At 37.3% G+C, this 19,701-nt stretch overlaps 1 protein-coding gene across 2 annotated transcripts in view; it reads left to right on the top strand.

Moving 5' to 3' along the window:
• The window catches only part of SLC39A8 (solute carrier family 39 member 8), a 65,109-nt gene extending 45,632 nt beyond the window's left edge, over nt 1–19,477 (top strand). For both annotated transcript variants that reach the window (XM_032988446.2, XM_042808436.1), the window contains exons 2-8: nt 689–857; nt 6,019–6,188; nt 6,741–6,863; nt 8,011–8,178; nt 14,632–14,839; nt 15,346–15,530; nt 18,211–19,477. In XM_032988446.2, coding sequence (XP_032844337.1) covers nt 689–857; nt 6,019–6,188; nt 6,741–6,863; nt 8,011–8,178; nt 14,632–14,839; nt 15,346–15,530; nt 18,211–18,357 — 1,170 coding nt within the window. In that variant the 3' untranslated portion in view covers nt 18,358–19,477. The remainder of the gene's footprint in view (nt 1–688; nt 858–6,018; nt 6,189–6,740; nt 6,864–8,010; nt 8,179–14,631; nt 14,840–15,345; nt 15,531–18,210) is intronic.
• Nucleotides 19,478–19,701: the final 224 nt, after the last annotated feature.

The raw sequence follows: 19,701 nt of genomic DNA, 5'->3' as shown, positions 1-19,701 counted from the left end.
GTTTAGCACTAAGTACATTTATCCTAGACATGTTAGATACTGTTAAGTCCTGAGCTGAGGGCAAAGTGAAAGTCTGAAGTAAGAGTTTATCTCCTTGGAGTACAGGATGGTTTTACAAAACAGTGCTTGCTGTTACCAATTATTGCTATGAAATGAATGAAAAATATTGAGTGCTGCTAAAGTTTAGACCATTTTAAAACAGCTAATTTGGGGATAAAAATAAAAAGCATTGCTGTAATGTAGAAGTGATCACTTACATGAATAAGCAGTCACCGCATTACTAAACATTTTCTGATATACTCTGTCACTGAGATTTTAACTGTATCTAGTCTGCTCTTAAATTTAATTATTTTGTAATTACATGAGATTTTAATTATTTTGAAGCTATTTTTCCAAATACATTGTAAGGTTTAGCTGTCCTGGTACATAGGGCATAAGATTTGAAAATGTCTGTTTAAAACATGTTTCATTGATTTGTGATTTATCTTACTTAAAATACTTTGAGTCACTTCTCCTTCACATTAAGCAATCACAGTATTTTCATTCACAGCATACAAACGCTGTGTACACTTCCTTGAAAAATGCATGACAGTGTTCTTTTGTTGTAATTCTTGGATTTCTAAGTGTATGTCTTATTTTTTGGTTTTGCATTAATGTATTAAGTTGGCAAAATCCCTTTTTGTTCCAGTGCTTGACTGGTGAGGAAATTTTTTCTTTGCATGGGATACCGAACAACAGTCACGTATCAAATTCAAGCTTCCCTACAATATGTCCTGCTGTTTTGCAACAGCTAATTTTTCACCCGTGTGATCATCAGGAAGACTTTGTGGATACATCTAAACCACATTCTTTACAAGGTTAGTTAATATTAATTGCATTAATACTGGAACTGGAGTGGGGTTTGCTTACAGGAATAGTGAGCATTTATCTATATGTAACAGGGGTGTCTTGTTTAGGACAATGTAGTAGTAAAGTGAAAATATAAAATTACAGTCCTGTTTCAGGTCAGTGGACTATCTAAATAAATATCCTATCTCTTGACAGTGATCTATTAAAAATGTTTTTGAGAAAGATGAAAGAACCGAGTAGCTGGTTATGGAATAGTTTGCCCATTAAAGGAAGAGTCTTTCTGACCTGTTTTATTTGGATAATGGTTTGTGCCTTAAAGCGTAAGGACTCTCACTTATAGCTAGTTAGTAGGAGAGAAGATGGGAGTACAGAAGGGAAGTTTGTGCAGGTGATTTGCAGTGGGAAATCAGATTTAGTAGGATGTGCATGTATCAAGGTAACTCAAGGTAAAATTATTAGGGGACTGCATTTGTGTGGAATTATTTGCAGGTGGAAGTCATGACATCAGAGGAGCCAGTGACTGTTTTATTGAGGAAAAATACTCATATTCTTTCAAAATTCTGACTCCTGCTTTCACGTCATCTTCTGTGCTGCGTTCTCCATGGCTGAGTAGCCTTAATATTGCTTCCTCCTATTTTTCCCACTATTATTTCTGTATTTATTGTGCACAGAACCATACAGTGCAGTAAAAAAATGTAGGACAAGGAGGATTCAGCTGGTTAATGAAGTCAGTTGATGCACTGTTAAGGATCAAATATGTAATGGCCTATTTATTTGACTCAGTATGCCAAATATATTTATTGTTCTAAAGGAGTCAGCTGAATTAAAGTTAAAAGTTAGAAAGTTGCATAAGCAGGTGCCCGATATCAGTATTTAGGAACAGAGATACAGCAAGTTTTTTTTCATAACTTTTGAAATATTAGTATTAATAACATTCTGATTAATATAAGTGATGGTATTTATTAAGAATTATAGATCATTGCTAAAACTTAGCAGTGTCAGTGAATAATTAGAATTTTATTTGATTAATCACTGAAACCATGGCATCAATTTACCATGGTTGTTCTAGGTTGCTTATCCATATGAGTGCACATATTGTCAAGACGACTGTAATATCTGCACCGAAGGGTAGGATCTGTCTGTCTCTTTCTTTTGTTTGGGGCTGTTTAAGTAGGTTGTATGTGGAAATCTAGACCTATAGTTAACCTCCTAAGCTATTTAGACTCTTGTTTTTCTTTTATCCTGCAATCAGAAGCAATGTCCAGTAGCCAGATAAGCATGGCAGCCTTCTCCCTGCCCTTCCCTTGGCTACAGTGCAGGAAATCTGCAAGGCCCATGGTTAGGGTATGTTAAAACCACAAATGTATGAGGCTGTGACAGACAGTGGTACCCATTTTCAAGGGAGCTTCACAGAAAGGCCCGGTGCCAAATGCAGATGTTGATTCATGCACACCCCCACCCCATCACAAAATGAATCTGTATTGTGGCAGCATTGAGACCAGCTGATTTAAATTACTGCTTGTGAAGCAAAATCCTCTATGCATGTTTCCAGCTGTGCTGATGTGAATTTTCTGCCCAGGGACTCCCACACACTTAACAATATTCTGTCTTCCAAAATACGGACAGACAAGACATACAGAAGAAATTAGTACAGTAAACTTTACGGGACAGCTACTTGCAGTAAAAGAATAATAAAAAAAAAAAAAAAGCGATGCCGAAGCAGAGTAGAAGTTAAAAGGCATCATATAGCATGTCTTTTTCCTTGTATAACTCATATCTAACCTAGCTGACCTTAGAGGCACACTCATGCCCTTCCCTTTCTTGCTTCTCTAAAAGATAAGAGGGAGATTTTATAGAGCTGCATGAAATAGCTGGAAATGCCCAGTGGCATTCCTTCTGTCCAAGGTGAACAGGTTTGGTGCTCTTTGCTTGGATTCTTCAGAAAGGTGTTCATACCCTTATTTCCTCTTCATCCCAGGACAAGGGTAAGGAAGAGCCTGAGCCTGCCTCAGGATGGCCCAGAGCAGTTGTCCCTCCTACTTAACAGGAACAATGCTGAGCAATGGTGTTCTAAGGAGGGCATCTTACTTGCACTCCTGCTGTTTTATTTTTTGGACTTCTTGTGGCTTTGGGTATCTTGGCTGTCTCTTCTTTTGGGACTACAGTTCTAGAGTCAGAAAGAATAATAGGAGTTGGCAAAAGCTGATCATGCCACCAGCCTCAGGGGAGAAGAGTGTGTATCCTAAGCAGAATGTTCTGCTCTGATATGTAAAGTCAGACTAGCCAGCTTTGAGACGTATGGACTCATTAGAGGCCTAGTGTGGATGGAGTCCTAGGGAATAAACCCAAATTTAAGACAGCAGGGCATACATGATATTGTGAAATACAGTCCATAGTGCAGGAACTTTGGCAACATGGGTTGTCTTGGAATACTATCGCTTTTCCGACATGCGTGTCCCCCACCACCCCAATTGTGGTATTTTTCTTGAAGTATCAGTTCCTGTAATTGTGTAATTATGGGGTAACCTTTTTTTTTTTTTCCCTTTCCAATTATACTTTAGGTCTTTCTGAACTCAAAGAAAAGCTTGCCACAGGGCCCAGGAGAACCTTCATGGAGAATGTCTAAGAAAGATCTCACATTTATTTTATTCCTTTAAAAATTTCATTAGTTTAAACTAGTCCCTCTACTACTGAGGCTCATTGCGGGATCTATGGAATGCCTAGGATGGATAATAACTAATTTATTCTTTCATTGTCTGGGGTTATTTAATTGCTTGTTTTCATTATTTTTTATTTTTCCACTTTGGGTGATTAAATCAGAAACAAAATATTGGTATGTAAAATCCAAAATTCTCTGGGCTATCCAGATCTAGAACAGCTAGAAGTAAAACGACATCTATCTTCTGGCACCCCTAATCTCGGGTAAATCAGGAAGAAGAAAGGCTCTTCCTTGTATGGATTTTTTTTTTTAATGACAAAAGGGGATACTACATACCAACGGACTGGAATATGTCCCTACTTGTGAGCACAGGTCCTTTAGTACATTATGAGACATCTCACATTGCATGAAGCATACAAAATGGTGACAGTTGTATCATTTATAACATGTACTTCGAGTTAAGTGTGCCGGTATGTTTTGCTGTTTTGAACAAATAGTACAAGCATGGAAGTTAGACCATTTGTTAGTGAAGCTTATAGTATGTGAGAACTTCTTTCACAGTTTGTCAATAACCTCTTTTTCTGTGCTTGGTTTTAGGCTCCATTCTTCTATCATTTTTGTCTTCCACTGGTTTATACACACAATTTGTAAATTTATCCTCTTCGTCTTTTGTTGTAAAAAGTGATTAGTACTGGCTTTTTAAATTGTAATTTTTGAAACTTGTTCTAATTTTCTGTGACTGAAGAAGTAATTTGGGCAAATACCATAAATGCTTCATATCTGATAAATGAGATTTTTATTTTGTTAACTCAGTTTAAAAGGTATGTTTAGCACAGAATAATGTGTAGGAGTTGCCCGTATACTAAACTGAAAGCGACTTGTGCTTCTATATTAATCCCAAACTGTAAACAGTGGTTTGTGACTCATAATGGCATTGGAAGCCCATTTGTTTGTTATAGATTTTATTTCAAAAAGATACTTAGAAGTTTGTCATTTATTTTAATGGAAATTAATCTCCTGTGTAGATTAGTGAATCTACCTATATCTTATTGTGTGTTTTTCCTTCTGTCTCTCTCTCTCAAAAATGGCAAATGAATGTTCTAATAGGCATTGATTTACCTTCTGCAAATGCTTTAAATGTTTCTAATGCTTTCTGTTCTTGACATAATATAAAATTCAATACATATAAAAATTGTGACACTGTGCAAACAAAATAGAGCTATTTTAGTTGCAGGTGAGGAATCTGGCTTGGTGTGTTTGTCAATTGTGTTGCAGAAAGGTTAGGCTGCAGATTGTAATCTGATCTGTTAGTTTCTGCTGTGCAGAAAGGAATTTATGGTAACTTCTCTATGTACATATTGTAAAGCTTATAATGATGCATCTTTCTGGTTTATACCAAATTGTTCTCATATAGGCAACATTGTGTTGACTTTAATTATTATTTGTGGTTAATTTTTATAGACAAACCCACTGTCTGTGGATAGCTTTGTGGTTCTGTGGCATCGCTTGAGGCGGTGTTGCAGACCTTTTCAGTGCAACCTTTAGAGCTTTTCTGTGTACTCACAGGGACGAGGTGTCACTGGGAAAACCAGTAGTCATGCATAGAGGCACAACTTTGCAATGCTTATGAACAACAGCAACCCCACCTCACACCCCAACCTATAATTCAGACTCCAGTATAATTATGGTATGGCTTTGTACAAGTTCTGGTATCTGAACTCTGAAAGTCTAAGACTATGCTTATGGTGAAGGAAGCTAAGTTATGGTGGACCCAGGTGCATTTGCCACTTCTTAGGAAAGGTTTTCCCCATTGTGTACCTAAATCACATCTCCATCTTTCTGAACCTAGAACATCTTTTTTTTATATGCTTTCATTTCTCTATCATAATCGTCTCTACTGTCAGCTACCAGCCACCTCACCTGTTTGATAGGCAGTGATGACAACATTTTCAGCCAGCAGAACTACTTTGAATTAGAGGAGGATGAAGAGTGTTGGGAACAGAAAGTTATTACCTCAGGATGATTTGAAAGAGATATGTTTTATCAGGAAGGATTTTTGGATCTAGTACAGCCGAGACATCAGACTTTCTATCGTGGAGCTCCTTAGGAGTAAATGATAATTGGGTCTAACCCTGGGACTAGTAAGAATTCTTGTCTTATGTCTGTGCTATAGCTACTTTGACTGTTGGTCTAAGCCTTAATTTTTACTCTTCACTGACTATAGAGAGACCTGATTTATACTAGCAGCAGATGGGCTATCCCAGATCTTACACTGGCATAGTTTCCATTTTTAATATGGCAGTCCCAGACAGTGTTTCCAGAAATTTCCTTTCTGCAGGTATGCATCTTAAGTATCTATGCATTTTAAGATTTTTATATTTGTGAAGTATCATTTCAACCAGGGAACCACTATCTTTCCTAGTTCCATGCCAATTCAGCTCTTAGAAAAATCAGAAACAGCCCGAAGTGGGTGTTACACTAAAATATTTTATGTTTCTGCTTATCCACAGTTTGGGGATTCGGGTTCCTGGCTGTGACTATCATTAACTTGGCATCACTTCTGGGATTGATTTTAACTCCCCTCTTAAAGAAGTCATATTTCCCCAAGGTTTTAACCTACTTTGTGGGCTTGGCCATTGGTACTCTCTTTTCTAATGCAATTTTCCAGCTCATTCCAGAGGTAAGCAAGGGGAATCGTTACTTGGTTTGCAAACTAGTTTCTAAAGGGTATTAATTTTAGAAGCATGCTGCAGTGGGGTTCTGTGTGTGGTTGCAGTCTCCGAAGAGTTGTGGGTGGGCTTCAGTGACATTAGCTACCATCTCTTTCTGGCTGGGTGAGCAGACCTATCAAGATTTATGTCTAATTGTGACATGGGAAAGACCAAAGACTGTTCTGCCTCTAGACAGAAAGAGAAATGCATTGGATAAAATTCTAGTGAACTTTAATGTGCTACAGGTTAGACCCTCCTCGTCTTACACTTTATTACTACATTCCACATGTATATAATACTGAATTGAAACACTGTTAGCATTTAATCCAAGCTGAAAAAAATCTAAAAAGATCAGGTTCTTTCATAATTTCAGCCTCATGGAAACTCATGGTTGGTAGAGAGGACAGTCTGTATTTTAGAGGACTATCTGTGTGGATGGGGTGGGCGTTTGTTTGTTTGTTTTTCTTGAAATGTACTATGATTGCAGACTAATTTGCATTGCTTTTTTTCTTCACTGTTAGGCATTTGGGTTTGACCCGAAAGTAGATAACTATATTGAGAAAGCAGTTGCTGTGTTTGGTGGATTCTATATTCTCTTCTTTGTGGAAAGGATTCTTAAAGTGATTCTGAAGATCTATAATCAGGTAATGAAACGTGTCACTAACTGAATGAGCCTTGTCTGAAAGCACCTGTTACGTTTTATGAGATACATGATAGTTTAATGAAATGTAGGGTTTTTTCCATTTTATCTGAGGAATTCCGCCTTATTGTGTGTTCTAATATATCTGTTTAAAATCCACATAGATAGTGGAAGCAATCACACTTTTTGAGGGAGTTGCAAGCAGAACTGGGAATAGAATCCAGATGTGTGGTCTGCTGTCAGTTGCTATCAGTGGCCAAGTGGTTGCTGTGCTAGCTAAACACACCAAAAAATAAGTAGAAATATGTAAGAGCCGGAGAGACTTGAGTCTGCCCCTGGAGCTCCCCTTTGGCCAGGAGAAATCAGTGTGATTTATATACTTTCTTAGTCATCTGTAAAGTGTAACTGTACTGACAGTGCCTGAAGCTCACCTTCAGTAACTTCGGCTCTGTGTTTCCCCATGCTCTGGTATGCAGACCTGCTTCAGTCATACTGCTGTTATCCCTGTTGCACAGGGCTCTGCTTTCTACCCATACATTAGAGTACTTCTTTTCTGTGTACTCATGTGAGTGAGGCTGAATTTGTCTCAGAGAAGAGCCTCTCAAATTTTTTGGTCCTCTCTGCTCATGTCTTGCGAAGGAAACTGTCCTGTCTTCCTACTCTTACCTTGCTTAAGGTCTCCCCTCCAAAACTGTTGCTCATATTGAAGATTATGAAGATCAAATGTCCCTCGTTTGTAATAACTGCACCATAAAAAAAAAAAATAGAAAAAATGAATTCGTTGTACTTTATTTTTTGGAACAGTTGACAAAGGCTAATAAGCTCTATTTGACAGACAATCATAAATGACTAGTAAAGGTTGATCACTTATGGTCAGGTGCTTGGCTTGGGAGTTTCTATATAAAGGTATAAAAATGAAAAATCCTTACATGTATTCTGGTTAGCTAAAAGTAAGAGGTAAGTTAGGAACGTAGATACATTTGGAATTCATTTAAATGTTTACTGCTGCCCATTTAAACATTTACTTGGTGTTGAAAGGAAGGCAGCATGAATATGATGATCCTACCTTTTCTTGTTTGGTGTCAGTTTTCTTATGTTTGTTATTCTGTTTTTGTTTTAATTAGTTACCTACTTATCTATTTGTCATTTAGACTGGCCATCATGACTCCGAAAATGGCGAACAAAATCATTCTCAGGATAAGACTAACCCACCCAAACCACTATCATCCAGCAATGGGGGGACATGTTATGCAAATGCAGCCGTCATAGAGAGCAATGGAAATATTGGTTTTGACAGCATCAGTGTGATCTCAGCACAGGTGTGAAAATTGTGTCTATTTATTTATTTGATCACTGCCAAATATATAAGCATATCTGAGGGGAGAGTTAATATGAATTTTTATTACTTTTGTCAAGTTTCTGTAAACTTATAGCTTAATTTGCTTGAGTCCTATGAAAAAAATGTGGGGTTTTGGGGCAAGCTTACAAAAGCTGGATGATGCATTCAGTTTGTAGCCAACACAAAAAGCTAATTGATATCAGTGCCGGGATGGGTAGGACAGAGATGTATATTTAGTCAGCTAATTCAGTTAATTTTGATTTTGTTGTTATTGTTTTGCTTAAAGAGTGATAGTGTGTTTTAGTGTTGCATGATCCATATTGTGTTCCTGACTGCGTAAAGCTGTAAGTGTAAGAACCTGATTCCTCTGAATCAATGATTAATGCGGAAAACTAATACGGTAACTTTCATGCAGTATATTGTGAGCAATGCTTGTGCTAGTCCAGTATATTTGGATACTGTGGGAATTATGGAGGTAATATTTTGGGACAGAAACCATTCCTCCTGGTTTGAGTATTATTCTCTTTCAGATTATTTCTCTATATTTCTCTTTGTTTGTTTTCATACTACAAATATGACTTCCTTCTGTCTGAAAAGAAAACAGAAGCAGGAAGAGAAAATTGCTGTGCTTCTTTATGCTTTTCCCTGTACAGGGAGGAGCAGCACTGTCCCTTATTTAAAAAAAAAAAAAATGCACATAGAAACAATTTTCTGATGGCTAAGCCATATTTTTTCATAGTAGAGATTACTGGCTTACCACCCGTGTTCTTTAGCCAGTAAGTTGTTTGTGGGGAGCAGTGAGAAGCGGGAGAGGAAGCCAGAGGCAGGCCCTGACTGCCGGGAGAGAACCTGAGAGTCCTGCATCGACCCAGCAGGCTCACAGGGCATTTGACGCACACCGTTTAAAGTACCAAAATTGTACTTGTCCTTACCGTAGAAATGTCATGAAGTGTGGTGGATACTGGGCATTTTAAAAACTAGGAGAAACATGCTTAATAATCAAAATTGCATGGGTACCAAGAGGGAATTAGTATTAAGAGTGTCCTTAAACTGTACTTTGTAGATTTATAAAACATCCAAAAGAACCCTCCACTCTCTGCAGAGACAGTCATCTCCAATGGTATGAGTGTTGTTTTTCTGCCCTGTTTACCAGAAGTTTTATCTGGACCTATTGCATTATTACATTTTGGCTAGCCGTCTTCTTACACATAACATAAACATAACAAAATCATACCATATATTATAATAATAAAATGTAACTATATAGCATTTATTTCTAGGAACTAGTTTAGATGCAGTGCTTGTGATCATAATGTATTGTAGGTCACCCCTAGATCCTTTGTGGAATACTCATACATCTTCTTTTACATTCAGTCTTGACTTCAAGAGCTTAAAATTTCATAGAGGTTCTTCTCCTCTACTTATTGTTCTTACAAAAATTCATGCTTTCCATTCTTTATTCCTCTCCATTTCTCCAAAGCCATGGAGAGAATATGTTGTATTAAGGCTTTCTGAAAGTAACAGGGTAAAATTCACTCCAGAACCAAGACAGGCAGCAAGGAAGTCCCTGTGGCAGATAGCCCACTGCTGATATTTGAGGTAGCAATAAGAAAGCCATCATTACTCTTTTCCTTCTCCAGGTAGGTTCAAAGGGGCCAGGTAGCCTTCAGAGTCATTAGGGGGCAGGGGAGGGACAATGTGTCTGAGGGTTGGCAGCTAGGGTAGTACCATGAGGATAGGCATGCATTCAACTTTACAGGCATTTGGTATTTATGAAGGAACCATTTGGCATAAGCCAACACATACCTAATAGAATTTTAATGTGTCTTTGTAAGCTAAAGCTTATTAGAGAGGGCAAACACAGCACAGCCAGAAATCATCATGTGGGCTTTAAGGAGGAAGTTTGAAGTTCGATTGTGCCAGAGTGTGGCAGCTGTTTTCAGCCGTGGGGATCCAGCCATATTCTTTCTTTTAATGCCAGAACAGACTGACTACTAGAGTAAATCTAAATGTTTAATTAGTCACATATTCTCAGATTTCACTTGCAGCAGCAGTTGCAACCTTGGAAACCTCTTTTGTGCTTACTCAAAATTTGTATCTACTATGCATTAAAATTATATGGCTTGACAACAGTAACTTTGAAGAAAAGTTGTTTCAGAGACAAATTGCTGAAATGTCTGTATCCTCGAGTGCACAACATTGGAGTTGTATAACAAAACTTTGTGGTGGCCTTTATGCTCTGGGAGCAGTGTCAGGATTCCTTCTTGGTCCTGTGGGCACTTCCAGTGGACACAAAAGGACATGTCTGGTTTGTGTTTGAGGGAGTCAGAGATGCATTAGACATAGCAATAGTAAACTGTTGAGACATCATAGGATAGAGTAAGAGTTTGTGTAATTTCTTTAGTTTGGGAACAAAGGAGAGGCCGTTACTTTTAAAGAAAAAATTGTGTTCAGAAGAGCAAAAATACCAAGGGTGTCTTTGGTTTACCATAAACTGCAGAGCTACAAATAATACAGAACTGCACTAATAATTAATAAAAGTCAGACCTGATAGTCCAGCTGGGTATTACAGAGCTCCTTAGCTGGCATCTCTTCTGTGACATCTGATAAACTACCATGACAAAGTGGGAACAGTCCAGCAGAGACATTGTTCGGTTTTGCCTTGGAATCCTATATATTTGTAGGGCAAATTTGTCAGTAGTCTGCCTTATCTTAAACATGAAGAATATGTATTAGTTACTCATCTACTTCTATTGAACACACAATCTAGTAAAGTTCAAAATGTAAACCCAGACAAGCAACATTATTGTGCTTTATGTAATTTATAGAAGTCAAGACATTATCTAAAATAGATTACAGGCAAGAATTATGATACTTCAAAGCTACACAGTAAATAGCAGATAACTTTATATTACAGAAGCCTCTCAGAAACTGATTCCTAGTTTTTAAACTACAGTTGTTTCTGCATTTTGAAAAATCGGATCAAGAAAGTAGTTTTTAGATGTAAATCAGTATCGTTCACCTAAAGTAATTGCAATGACGTAAAAAAAAAAACTTTAAGTACATCGGTAAAACAACCCAAACCTCAGCATGTTTCTAGTCAGCTCCATTCTTGATGAGTTCCACAGCTAATTCTTAATAACATCTTCTTACTCAGTGTTCATTTTCTTCACACATGCACAGAAAGTTTACAATACTTGTAAACTATTTATTTCAACAGAAAAGCCCTTCAGATGAGCTTTTTATGTTTGCCATACATATGCAATCCTTTAGACTGCCATTGGAATTCTCAGCTGTGCAGCTGGTACCAGAAAATGGGTCCTTTACTTAGTTCTATGTCTAAGCCAGTTATACCCCTACAGCCCTCAGAAAACCATAGGCACACACACAGTTCCCACATAAAAACAAATGTGCTTTGATGGGATCACACATAAGCAAGTATGTACAGGTGACATTTTTGTGCATTCGTATTATTTGCTCACTACTTTCATTGCTCTTTTAGAAATTTTCACCCTAATAAAATATTTTCATAAAACCATTTATTTCATGGAGATGCTTGGCATTTGATAAGAATTTTTTTTTTTTAATAGAAAGCTTTTACAGAACAAAACCACTACCACCTCTCTTTCTCATGTATAATAGGAGTTGCTAATACACTGTTGTGGTTTAAACCTGACCGGCAGCCAAATACCACGCAGCGACTCACTCACCCTCTCCCTGCCCAGGGGATGGGGGAGGGAGTTGAAGGGGTAAAGGCAGACATGTAGGTTGAGATAAAAACAGTTTAATAATTGTAATAAAATACAGGGAAAAAATAATAATAATAGAAAGTACAAACAGGTAACGCACAATGTGGTTGCTCACCACTTGCTGGCTGATACCCAGCCCGTTCCTGGCTAGTGATCCCTAAATACCAAGATCCTGCACTTGCAATCCCAGTAGTGAGAGAGAGCCTCTTCCTTCCCAGCTGACCCTCCTTTATAAACTGAGCATGACGTTACATGATATGGAATATTTTGTTGGCCAGTTTGGGTCCGATGCTCTGGCCGTGCTGCCTCCCAGCTTGTTGTACACCTGCACATGGGCAGGACATGGGGAGTTGGAGAGTCCTTGATCTCTTAGCAACAGCTGAAAACATCAGCGTGTTATCAGCATTCTTTTCATATGAAATCCCATACTGAATCCAAAACACAGCACTGTTCTAGCTACTAAGAAGAAAAATTAACTCTATCCCAGCCAAAACCAGGACATACACCTTTTCAAAATACGGTCTCCTGAGATTAATACTGTTGCTTTATCAGAAAATACTTGCTGTCGTTGTTGTGGCTTTTGTGTGTGTGTGTTGCTTCCAAAAGAACAATGTTCTTTTTTAGTAGAAAAATGGATGAATTATTCAAAATTAAGATCTGTGCATTGTCTCAAACCTTTCCTCAGTGAAGCTAGAAACATGCCCAACAAAGGAGATGTGCTTTTGGTAGAAATCAGGAAAATCTATGAAACAATGACTCCATCAGTTCTTAGGCAGCTTGAGGGATAGTCACCAGGGAACATAAAAAACCATATGGGAACAGAACTTCAGCTCCGGGAGCTGGATGAATATGTGGAAGAGCTTCGCTAGTTGTATTTGTTTTTTTCATACTTATGTTTCTTTTTACTTCCAGCTACCTAGTATATGTATGTTAAGTCGCTTGCTTTGTAGTATTTCTTTATTAAAGTGAAGTTCAGGTTGCCTTTATGGAGTAAGAGAGAGGTCTAAAGCTCATAAGTGATCCTATCTCGAACAGAATTAGTACAGGTACAAGTTAATCATCCCAAAATATACGATTGGCATTGCTTGTGTGTTAGATGAAATGTTGAGAGGAAAACCTCCAAAAACTGAAGTCAAGCATGTAATACAAGTCTAAAGCTTATGTGTTTGAGTCAGAAGGGAAACTCCCAAGTTTTGGATACCATTGCTCATTTTCACATCATAAAAGTATAATTTCAGGGCTTCCTATGCACCAAATAGGAGCTGTAAGCATGCTTTATGGCAGTTGTAGCACTACTCAACCAAGACTTTATTAGCTACAAGTTCCAAGTGGTGCAATAAGCATCTGACTCAGAAATCCCTGTCCTGTCCCAAGGCAGCTCCTACATACAAGGATGTAGTATGTCAGATAAGAGTCTGTTGAGCAAATCATGAGACAGACCTTCCTGCTCTGTCGTTAAAGATTTTGTAAGAATTTATTAGTCATTGTATTTCCATGAAGTTCAAAATCTAGTTGCCTGGTAGCATTTGCATTTGATATGGAAAAACTAAAACAATTTGCAGTGTTCTTTTTAATAACAAGGGAAAATTGCTTGGGATAATCTGTGACCTTTCCCTAAAGAGGAAGAAGTGTTGTTCTACACCCTTCTCCTACAAGAGGAGATGTGTGTAAATATGTCTGTGGGCACACAGATGTAAATATTACTGCTTATGTATTCCAGTAAGTAAACACTAGTTAATGCCTTACATGCAAATCCTTTTTTTTTAAAGGGGTAAATACTATAATGCTGGTAAGTATTGTGCAACTACAGTATATGTGTGTACAGAAATTTATCGGAATGGATCATCAGGATTTTTTTAGAGGAGATTAGTTTGTGCTCCCAGCTAAAATGGCAGTTCCTCTTATCTGCTTCAAGTTTTTCATTATTTCATGGCATCACATGTATAAATTACTTCCACTTCTGGGAGGAGTAATTGAGATCCCTGGTGTGTATGTGCATTGCAGTTTTATATTAGCCTGTTGTTTTCATGCTCTAAGCCTTCAACTTGCACAGTCAGAAATACCCACTGCTGTTTTTATTAAACATGTACTTTGCAGAAACTAATTTGAATAGCTGGACTTGACTATCATTGCCCAAAATTAGAAATGAAGTTTATGGAGTATCTGGATGTGTGTCTATGTTCATACATTTCTGGTTTTACTGTGGTGGCTAAGTGTGTCTCTGAGGGCATGATGTACTGGCAGTATGTAACTGGTCCAGATGTGGTTTAGGTAGGAAATACAGATGCTGCCAGTCACTGTGATCAGGCCCTTCTGACTGTACATGCCTGCTAGAGGTGGCTGAGGAGGCAGTGAGGAGCCTTGGCACTTTTCATCTGACAGAGACTCCAGAGAGACATTCAGACCACTGTGGTCAGAACGGCTGTCTGTCTCAGCTGAGGGGCGTTCAGATACAGCTCTGTAGGCAGCAGGGTGATGGGGCGTTGTGTGTTAACTTGTCGAAACAGAAGACGTTTGCTGCTGCTACCTGTGCCTTTTGCTTCTTGGACCAAGCATTTTGGTTGGTCTCCATATGCAGAAGTGCTTTATTTTATACTTGGCATTCATTTAAAGACAGAAGTGTGATTCGTTGGCTTCTTTATTCAGTGTTTCATGTAATTGTTTTATTGTGTTTTTTTTTCCAGGAAGAAGCCACCCAAGGCAGCTTATGCAAGTGTCTTAATGGGCGTCCACTGTCAAAGATTGGGACCATTGCTTGGATGGTAACACTGAGTGATGCTGTACATAATTTCATAGATGGTTTGGCTATTGGTGCTTCTTTCACTTTGTCTCTGTTTCAAGGGCTTAGTACCTCCATAGCCATCTTGTGTGAAGAGTTTCCTCATGAACTGGGTAAGGAATTTCATTCAACATGTTGTTTTCTGTGCAAATCACTGTTGTAGGAGGTTGTGCTGCCCAAAAGTTGGTATAGATTGAAAGAAAGTTTAGACAAATTAAAGGAAAAAGTACTAAACAAAAACTTCCCAAGCACCAAAATACACGTCTAGCACAGGAAGTTCCCAAGTGCAAGTGGGTGAAAGCTGGGAATATATATTAATTGTATTAATTGCCCTGTTCATATATGCTGCATACACTATTATATTCATTCTTTTAAAATCATTATAGGTAGTTCTGTGTTCCTATACTCTTAGCTCAATTGTGTATCACTTGCTTTAGAATATTTCAGTTATCTTAGTATTGAAGGGAAATACTCATTAATTACTTGAATGAAGAAAAACAGCAGAGTGTTATAATTTGTATACAAATCATGTATTTTCTTCAGACTTCCTTTGAAATCAGAAAATAAAAACAATATAGTTTTCTGAAGTTTGGTTGTTTTTTTTTTTCTTTCTTTTTAGGGGATTTTGTCATCTTGCTTAATGCAGGAATGAGTACTCGGCAGGCTCTGTTTTTCAACTTTCTGTCTGCATGTTCCTGTTACATTGGGATGGCTTTTGGTATATTGGTAGGCAACAACTTTGCTCCTAACATCATCTTTGCTGTAGCTGGTGGAATGTTCCTGTACATCTCTCTGGCAGATATGGTAAGATATCATTTTCAGTTATTTATTTTTCTGCAAGAAAACGACGACTGCACTAAGTCTCTTCAGTAGAATTTAGTTTTTTGTCCCTCTCACACCAGTGTCATCTACTACTACTACTACTTATTGTTATTATTATTATTATATGTTAAATCATCAATAACCTTAATGGAGATGCACAAATAGTTATGCTTATTTATGAAACATGAAAGCCTTTCACTTCACAAATAGGGCTGATCAGATTATTACTGAAGAGTTTTAGAGAGACAAGCTTTCCAGAAATTTGGGCTGGTATCATCAAAGAATAAAAAGTGTATAGAAATTTTGTTTCAGCATTTTAAAGTGGCAAAGTATTTCACCTTATTATTTTTAATAGGGTCATTTGTCCATTTAAACCATATTTTGAAAGAAAAGAAAAAAAAAGCTAACCAAAATGAAGTTAAGTATTTAATTTTGGGTTGAGTGAAAGGTGTTGTGTAACCACAGTGATCAGTTTGGGGTTGTTTAGGTGAACAACCTGACTTAAATTCTATTCTGGTTTAAATTAACTGTGCCAGCCCCAGTTTCTTGGTTCAGACTAAAAAAATTTGCTGAACTCTATTCAAAACAATCTGTCTGTTTTTTAAAGTGTGCTAGAAGGTATAAGGCAAAGAAATTGTGCTAAGATCCAGGTCAGATTTAGATGTTGGCAAATAAAATCTAGTTTCACAGTATTCCATGATTTACTCTTACGATGATGTTTTATCTCAAACGGAGAGAGATCTTTCAAGAATTTAAGTTTTATTATGTTTAATTCAGAGTGTTAAGAACTGATGCATCTGCAAAGGTGTTTACACCTGCCACATGAGGATCCACTTGAGTGTAGAATTTGGAAGAGCGAGTCCTGAATTTGAAAATATTTGAAACCCCAGTTTGGTTCTATATGCATTTAAGAACTGTCATATAGTGACTATTTCATTAAATACTATTATAGTTTAGGTAATAGCATAGGATTTAATAAGTAATAATGTTAAATATATAATATAAACAGTTTATTTTACTAGTTTTTAGTACCTTGATTGCTAATGCTTTTAATTTAGTTTCAGTCTTATATAATGAATAGTGGTATACTCAACTATGAAGTGTAAAACTCATGGCATGAATTTAGAGTGGCTCAGCTTAAATTTGTTATTAAATCCATCAAAGCAGGTAACCATTTATTTGTATCCGTTGTTCTGTTATCTCTGTTTCTTTCTCTCTGTCTCTGTCCCTCCCCCCAGTCTCTGTCTCTTTTTATAGGTTTTTGGATTGTTATCAGTTACCTATCTGAACTTTCCTTCCCCCTGAAAAGTCTGAAATAGGGTATTCCAGTGCTCTGTACAGAGATCTGGCTTTCCGCTTTCTGTTACGATTTTCACACACTTCTGCTTTGCTTGTCCAGAAGCAGGTAGGATTAACTAGACTATCATTGCTTCCTTCCTTTTCTCTTTGCTGTTCTTTTTTCCTCCAGTATTGGCATAGTCCAACCTCTGCCAGTAAGATCACTGTGTGGTGAGGCTGTGGGCATGTAAGAATGTGTACACTGAGGTGTGGGCACAAATGAGCCTTGCTGTATGGCATGAAGCTGATCTGGTTCGTTCTCTTTGTCTCTTGTGCAAGAGGATTATGGAGCCCTGGAATGATTTCTGGGGAGGTTTGTCCACTTCTCACTAACCTTAGTCTGTTCTTCAAGAATTGCATTACCTTCAGTGGCTGTTTCTGCCTTGTGAGATCAAAGAAAGATACAGTTTCCGAATCACCCAGACTGAAGGTTTCTAACCTAGCACTGAAATAGACAGTCCTCACTGCATTCTGGCTGTACGACTCTCAGCACAACAGGAGAAGAGTTTAAAGCTTATTTGAGCGTGTTCGTCAAAGTCCACTGCAGTTGACTTTAGCTGCAGCAAACCCATACCCTGAATCACCCCATACAGAGGACTTTATTGCTAATGCTCATCTGCCATGAACCCCGCTGGCTCAGAGGAAGTATCTTTGTTGCTGCAGGTTTTTTTTGCTGCATATATCTTTGCTATTATGTTGCCATTAAGATGCATGTTATGGAATGAAGAATCCCTTCCCTTCATTGCACCATGTAACCTAATATTGCATGTATTACCACCTGTTTGACAACATTCTTCTTTCTTGCTTGTTTTACCACTACCTCATCAGCCCACCAGACCTTCTATTTGTAAAAGATTTCTTACTTCTGAAGGGTTGTCTAGGTTTTCAGCTTCACTTCATTTGCTAATAGATAAAGCAGAAGAATTCTAATCTTCCATTTCCTGAACAAGGAGATCTCTGTTAATACTGGTGAAGAAAGAAACACAACATTTAGCAGTACAAGGACAGCTGCTCCTAGCAACATATGGACGAACAATTGGATCCTGAGAGACTGCTGGAATCAAAAAGAGCAAATTTGAAAGAGAGACATGCCAGAGAGAGGAATAGTAGAGAGGAACAGTAGAGATGAACAAAACATCATTTCAGTTTACCATCTTTGATGATGTGTTTTTTCAGGCTAATTAGGGCAATTTGTTCCCGTGGCTGCCTTCACCCTAAATTAGTTCTAATATTCAATCCCAAGTAGCAATATGTTCTTAATGCCTTAAGTTATGCATGCTACCACGAGATGGCAATACTTACCTAAAAATATCCCTTTTTTCAGTTCCCAGAGATGAATGATATGCTGCGAGAGAAAGTGACAGGAAGAAAGATGGATCTCACATTCTTCCTTATTCAGAATGCTGGTTTACTGACGGGGTTTACTGCTATACTGATGATTACCTTGTATGCAGGAAATATTCAGCTGTGATAATGCAAGCGAAAGTGGAAGACTTCAAGTAAATTACAAATGGAAGACACTTGAAAAATCCATAAAGGGACATCCATTTAATCTGCTTGGTTTTGAAAGTGGCAAGTCCCATCCCGTCCCTCTTGCTCCAAATACAGGAAATTCTTCTTTAGGACTTGCAGTCAATCCAAATAGTAGGAGCTGTCAACTTCTGTACTATGCCAAAGAACCGATTCTACTGTTTTAATTTCTACTTAAAATTATCAGACATATCTGAACTGTCATAGAGAAAGGATGTTACTTGGCCAGTAGAATTATGCAATACATGCAACTACATGCAGCTCAAGACCAAATGAAAGATGAGGTCTTTAAGGAAGGTGCTTATTTAAAAGAAAATAATGGAATCTCATATCCTTTTTTTAACTGTGATGAAGGCAAGCAGTTTCAAAACTGGTTAATTTTCATGACTCTTGTTGCAGGATTTGTCTGTGTAACATCCCCTTCCCTCACCAAAAAAAAAAAATAAAATCAAACTAATATGTCAGAATAGGTACTAATGAAGCTAAGATTTTTAATTACTAATTAACACTGGAAGGAAAGATACCGGTTTACTGCCTTTGATCTTTTGTCTTTATAAATGCACTAGGAAATTGTTGATTCATTGAGAACCACTTTTTTTAATTAGAGGGAACCTGTGTTAAATTTATGACAGTTTACCAACTCCGTAAGATTTTAGAAACATTGACTATTTTAAAAATATTCAAGCATTTTGTATTTTATGAAAATAATAATGTTTTATATTTAAGTTCCACAAATATCCCTTCTAAAAATCAATATTTTGGGTTAAAATTTGTAAAGATTTATTGTTAGTTTTACAAAGTGGAATTTAGAAAAAACTTGCTAAAATCAACATTCCAGTAAGCTTTTTTGTAATTTGAATAGTTTTCTTGTGTGCAGTTGGGTGAAAGTAAGTGATACTAAAATATACAAACTCCTATCACAATCTGTTGCATGTGAACTTTCTAAGATCATCCTTATATGTATGAGTTCTTTTGAAATAAACAATTCAGCTACTCTGATGTTGTAAGATGTGTGGAAGGAAATTAATAAAAAAATGTATTCTATTTCAGTCACCACTAAACTTTGAAGGAAGCATTGTTATTTTCTAGTAAATTACTTTTTTTCATTGATTTTTAGGCAAGTTTTAAAACTTCAAAGAAGATACTGTTTCTTGACGTATTTTCAGGAAGTAGGAAGGGACAATTCACTATTAAAATATATTTTCTATCAGGTAAAGGATTTATTTTAATATTTTATTTGAATCTCATCTGTAATTCCATTAGAAAAAATAATTTCCCTGGGTGT

The sequence above is a fragment of the Tyto alba genome, unplaced genomic scaffold, assembly GCF_018691265.1.
Source record: "Tyto alba isolate M040663 unplaced genomic scaffold, T.alba_DEE_v4.0 Super-Scaffold_6, whole genome shotgun sequence".
NCBI lineage: Eukaryota > Metazoa > Chordata > Aves > Strigiformes > Tytonidae > Tyto > Tyto alba.
This window is presented reverse-complemented; position numbering and strand designations above follow the sequence as displayed.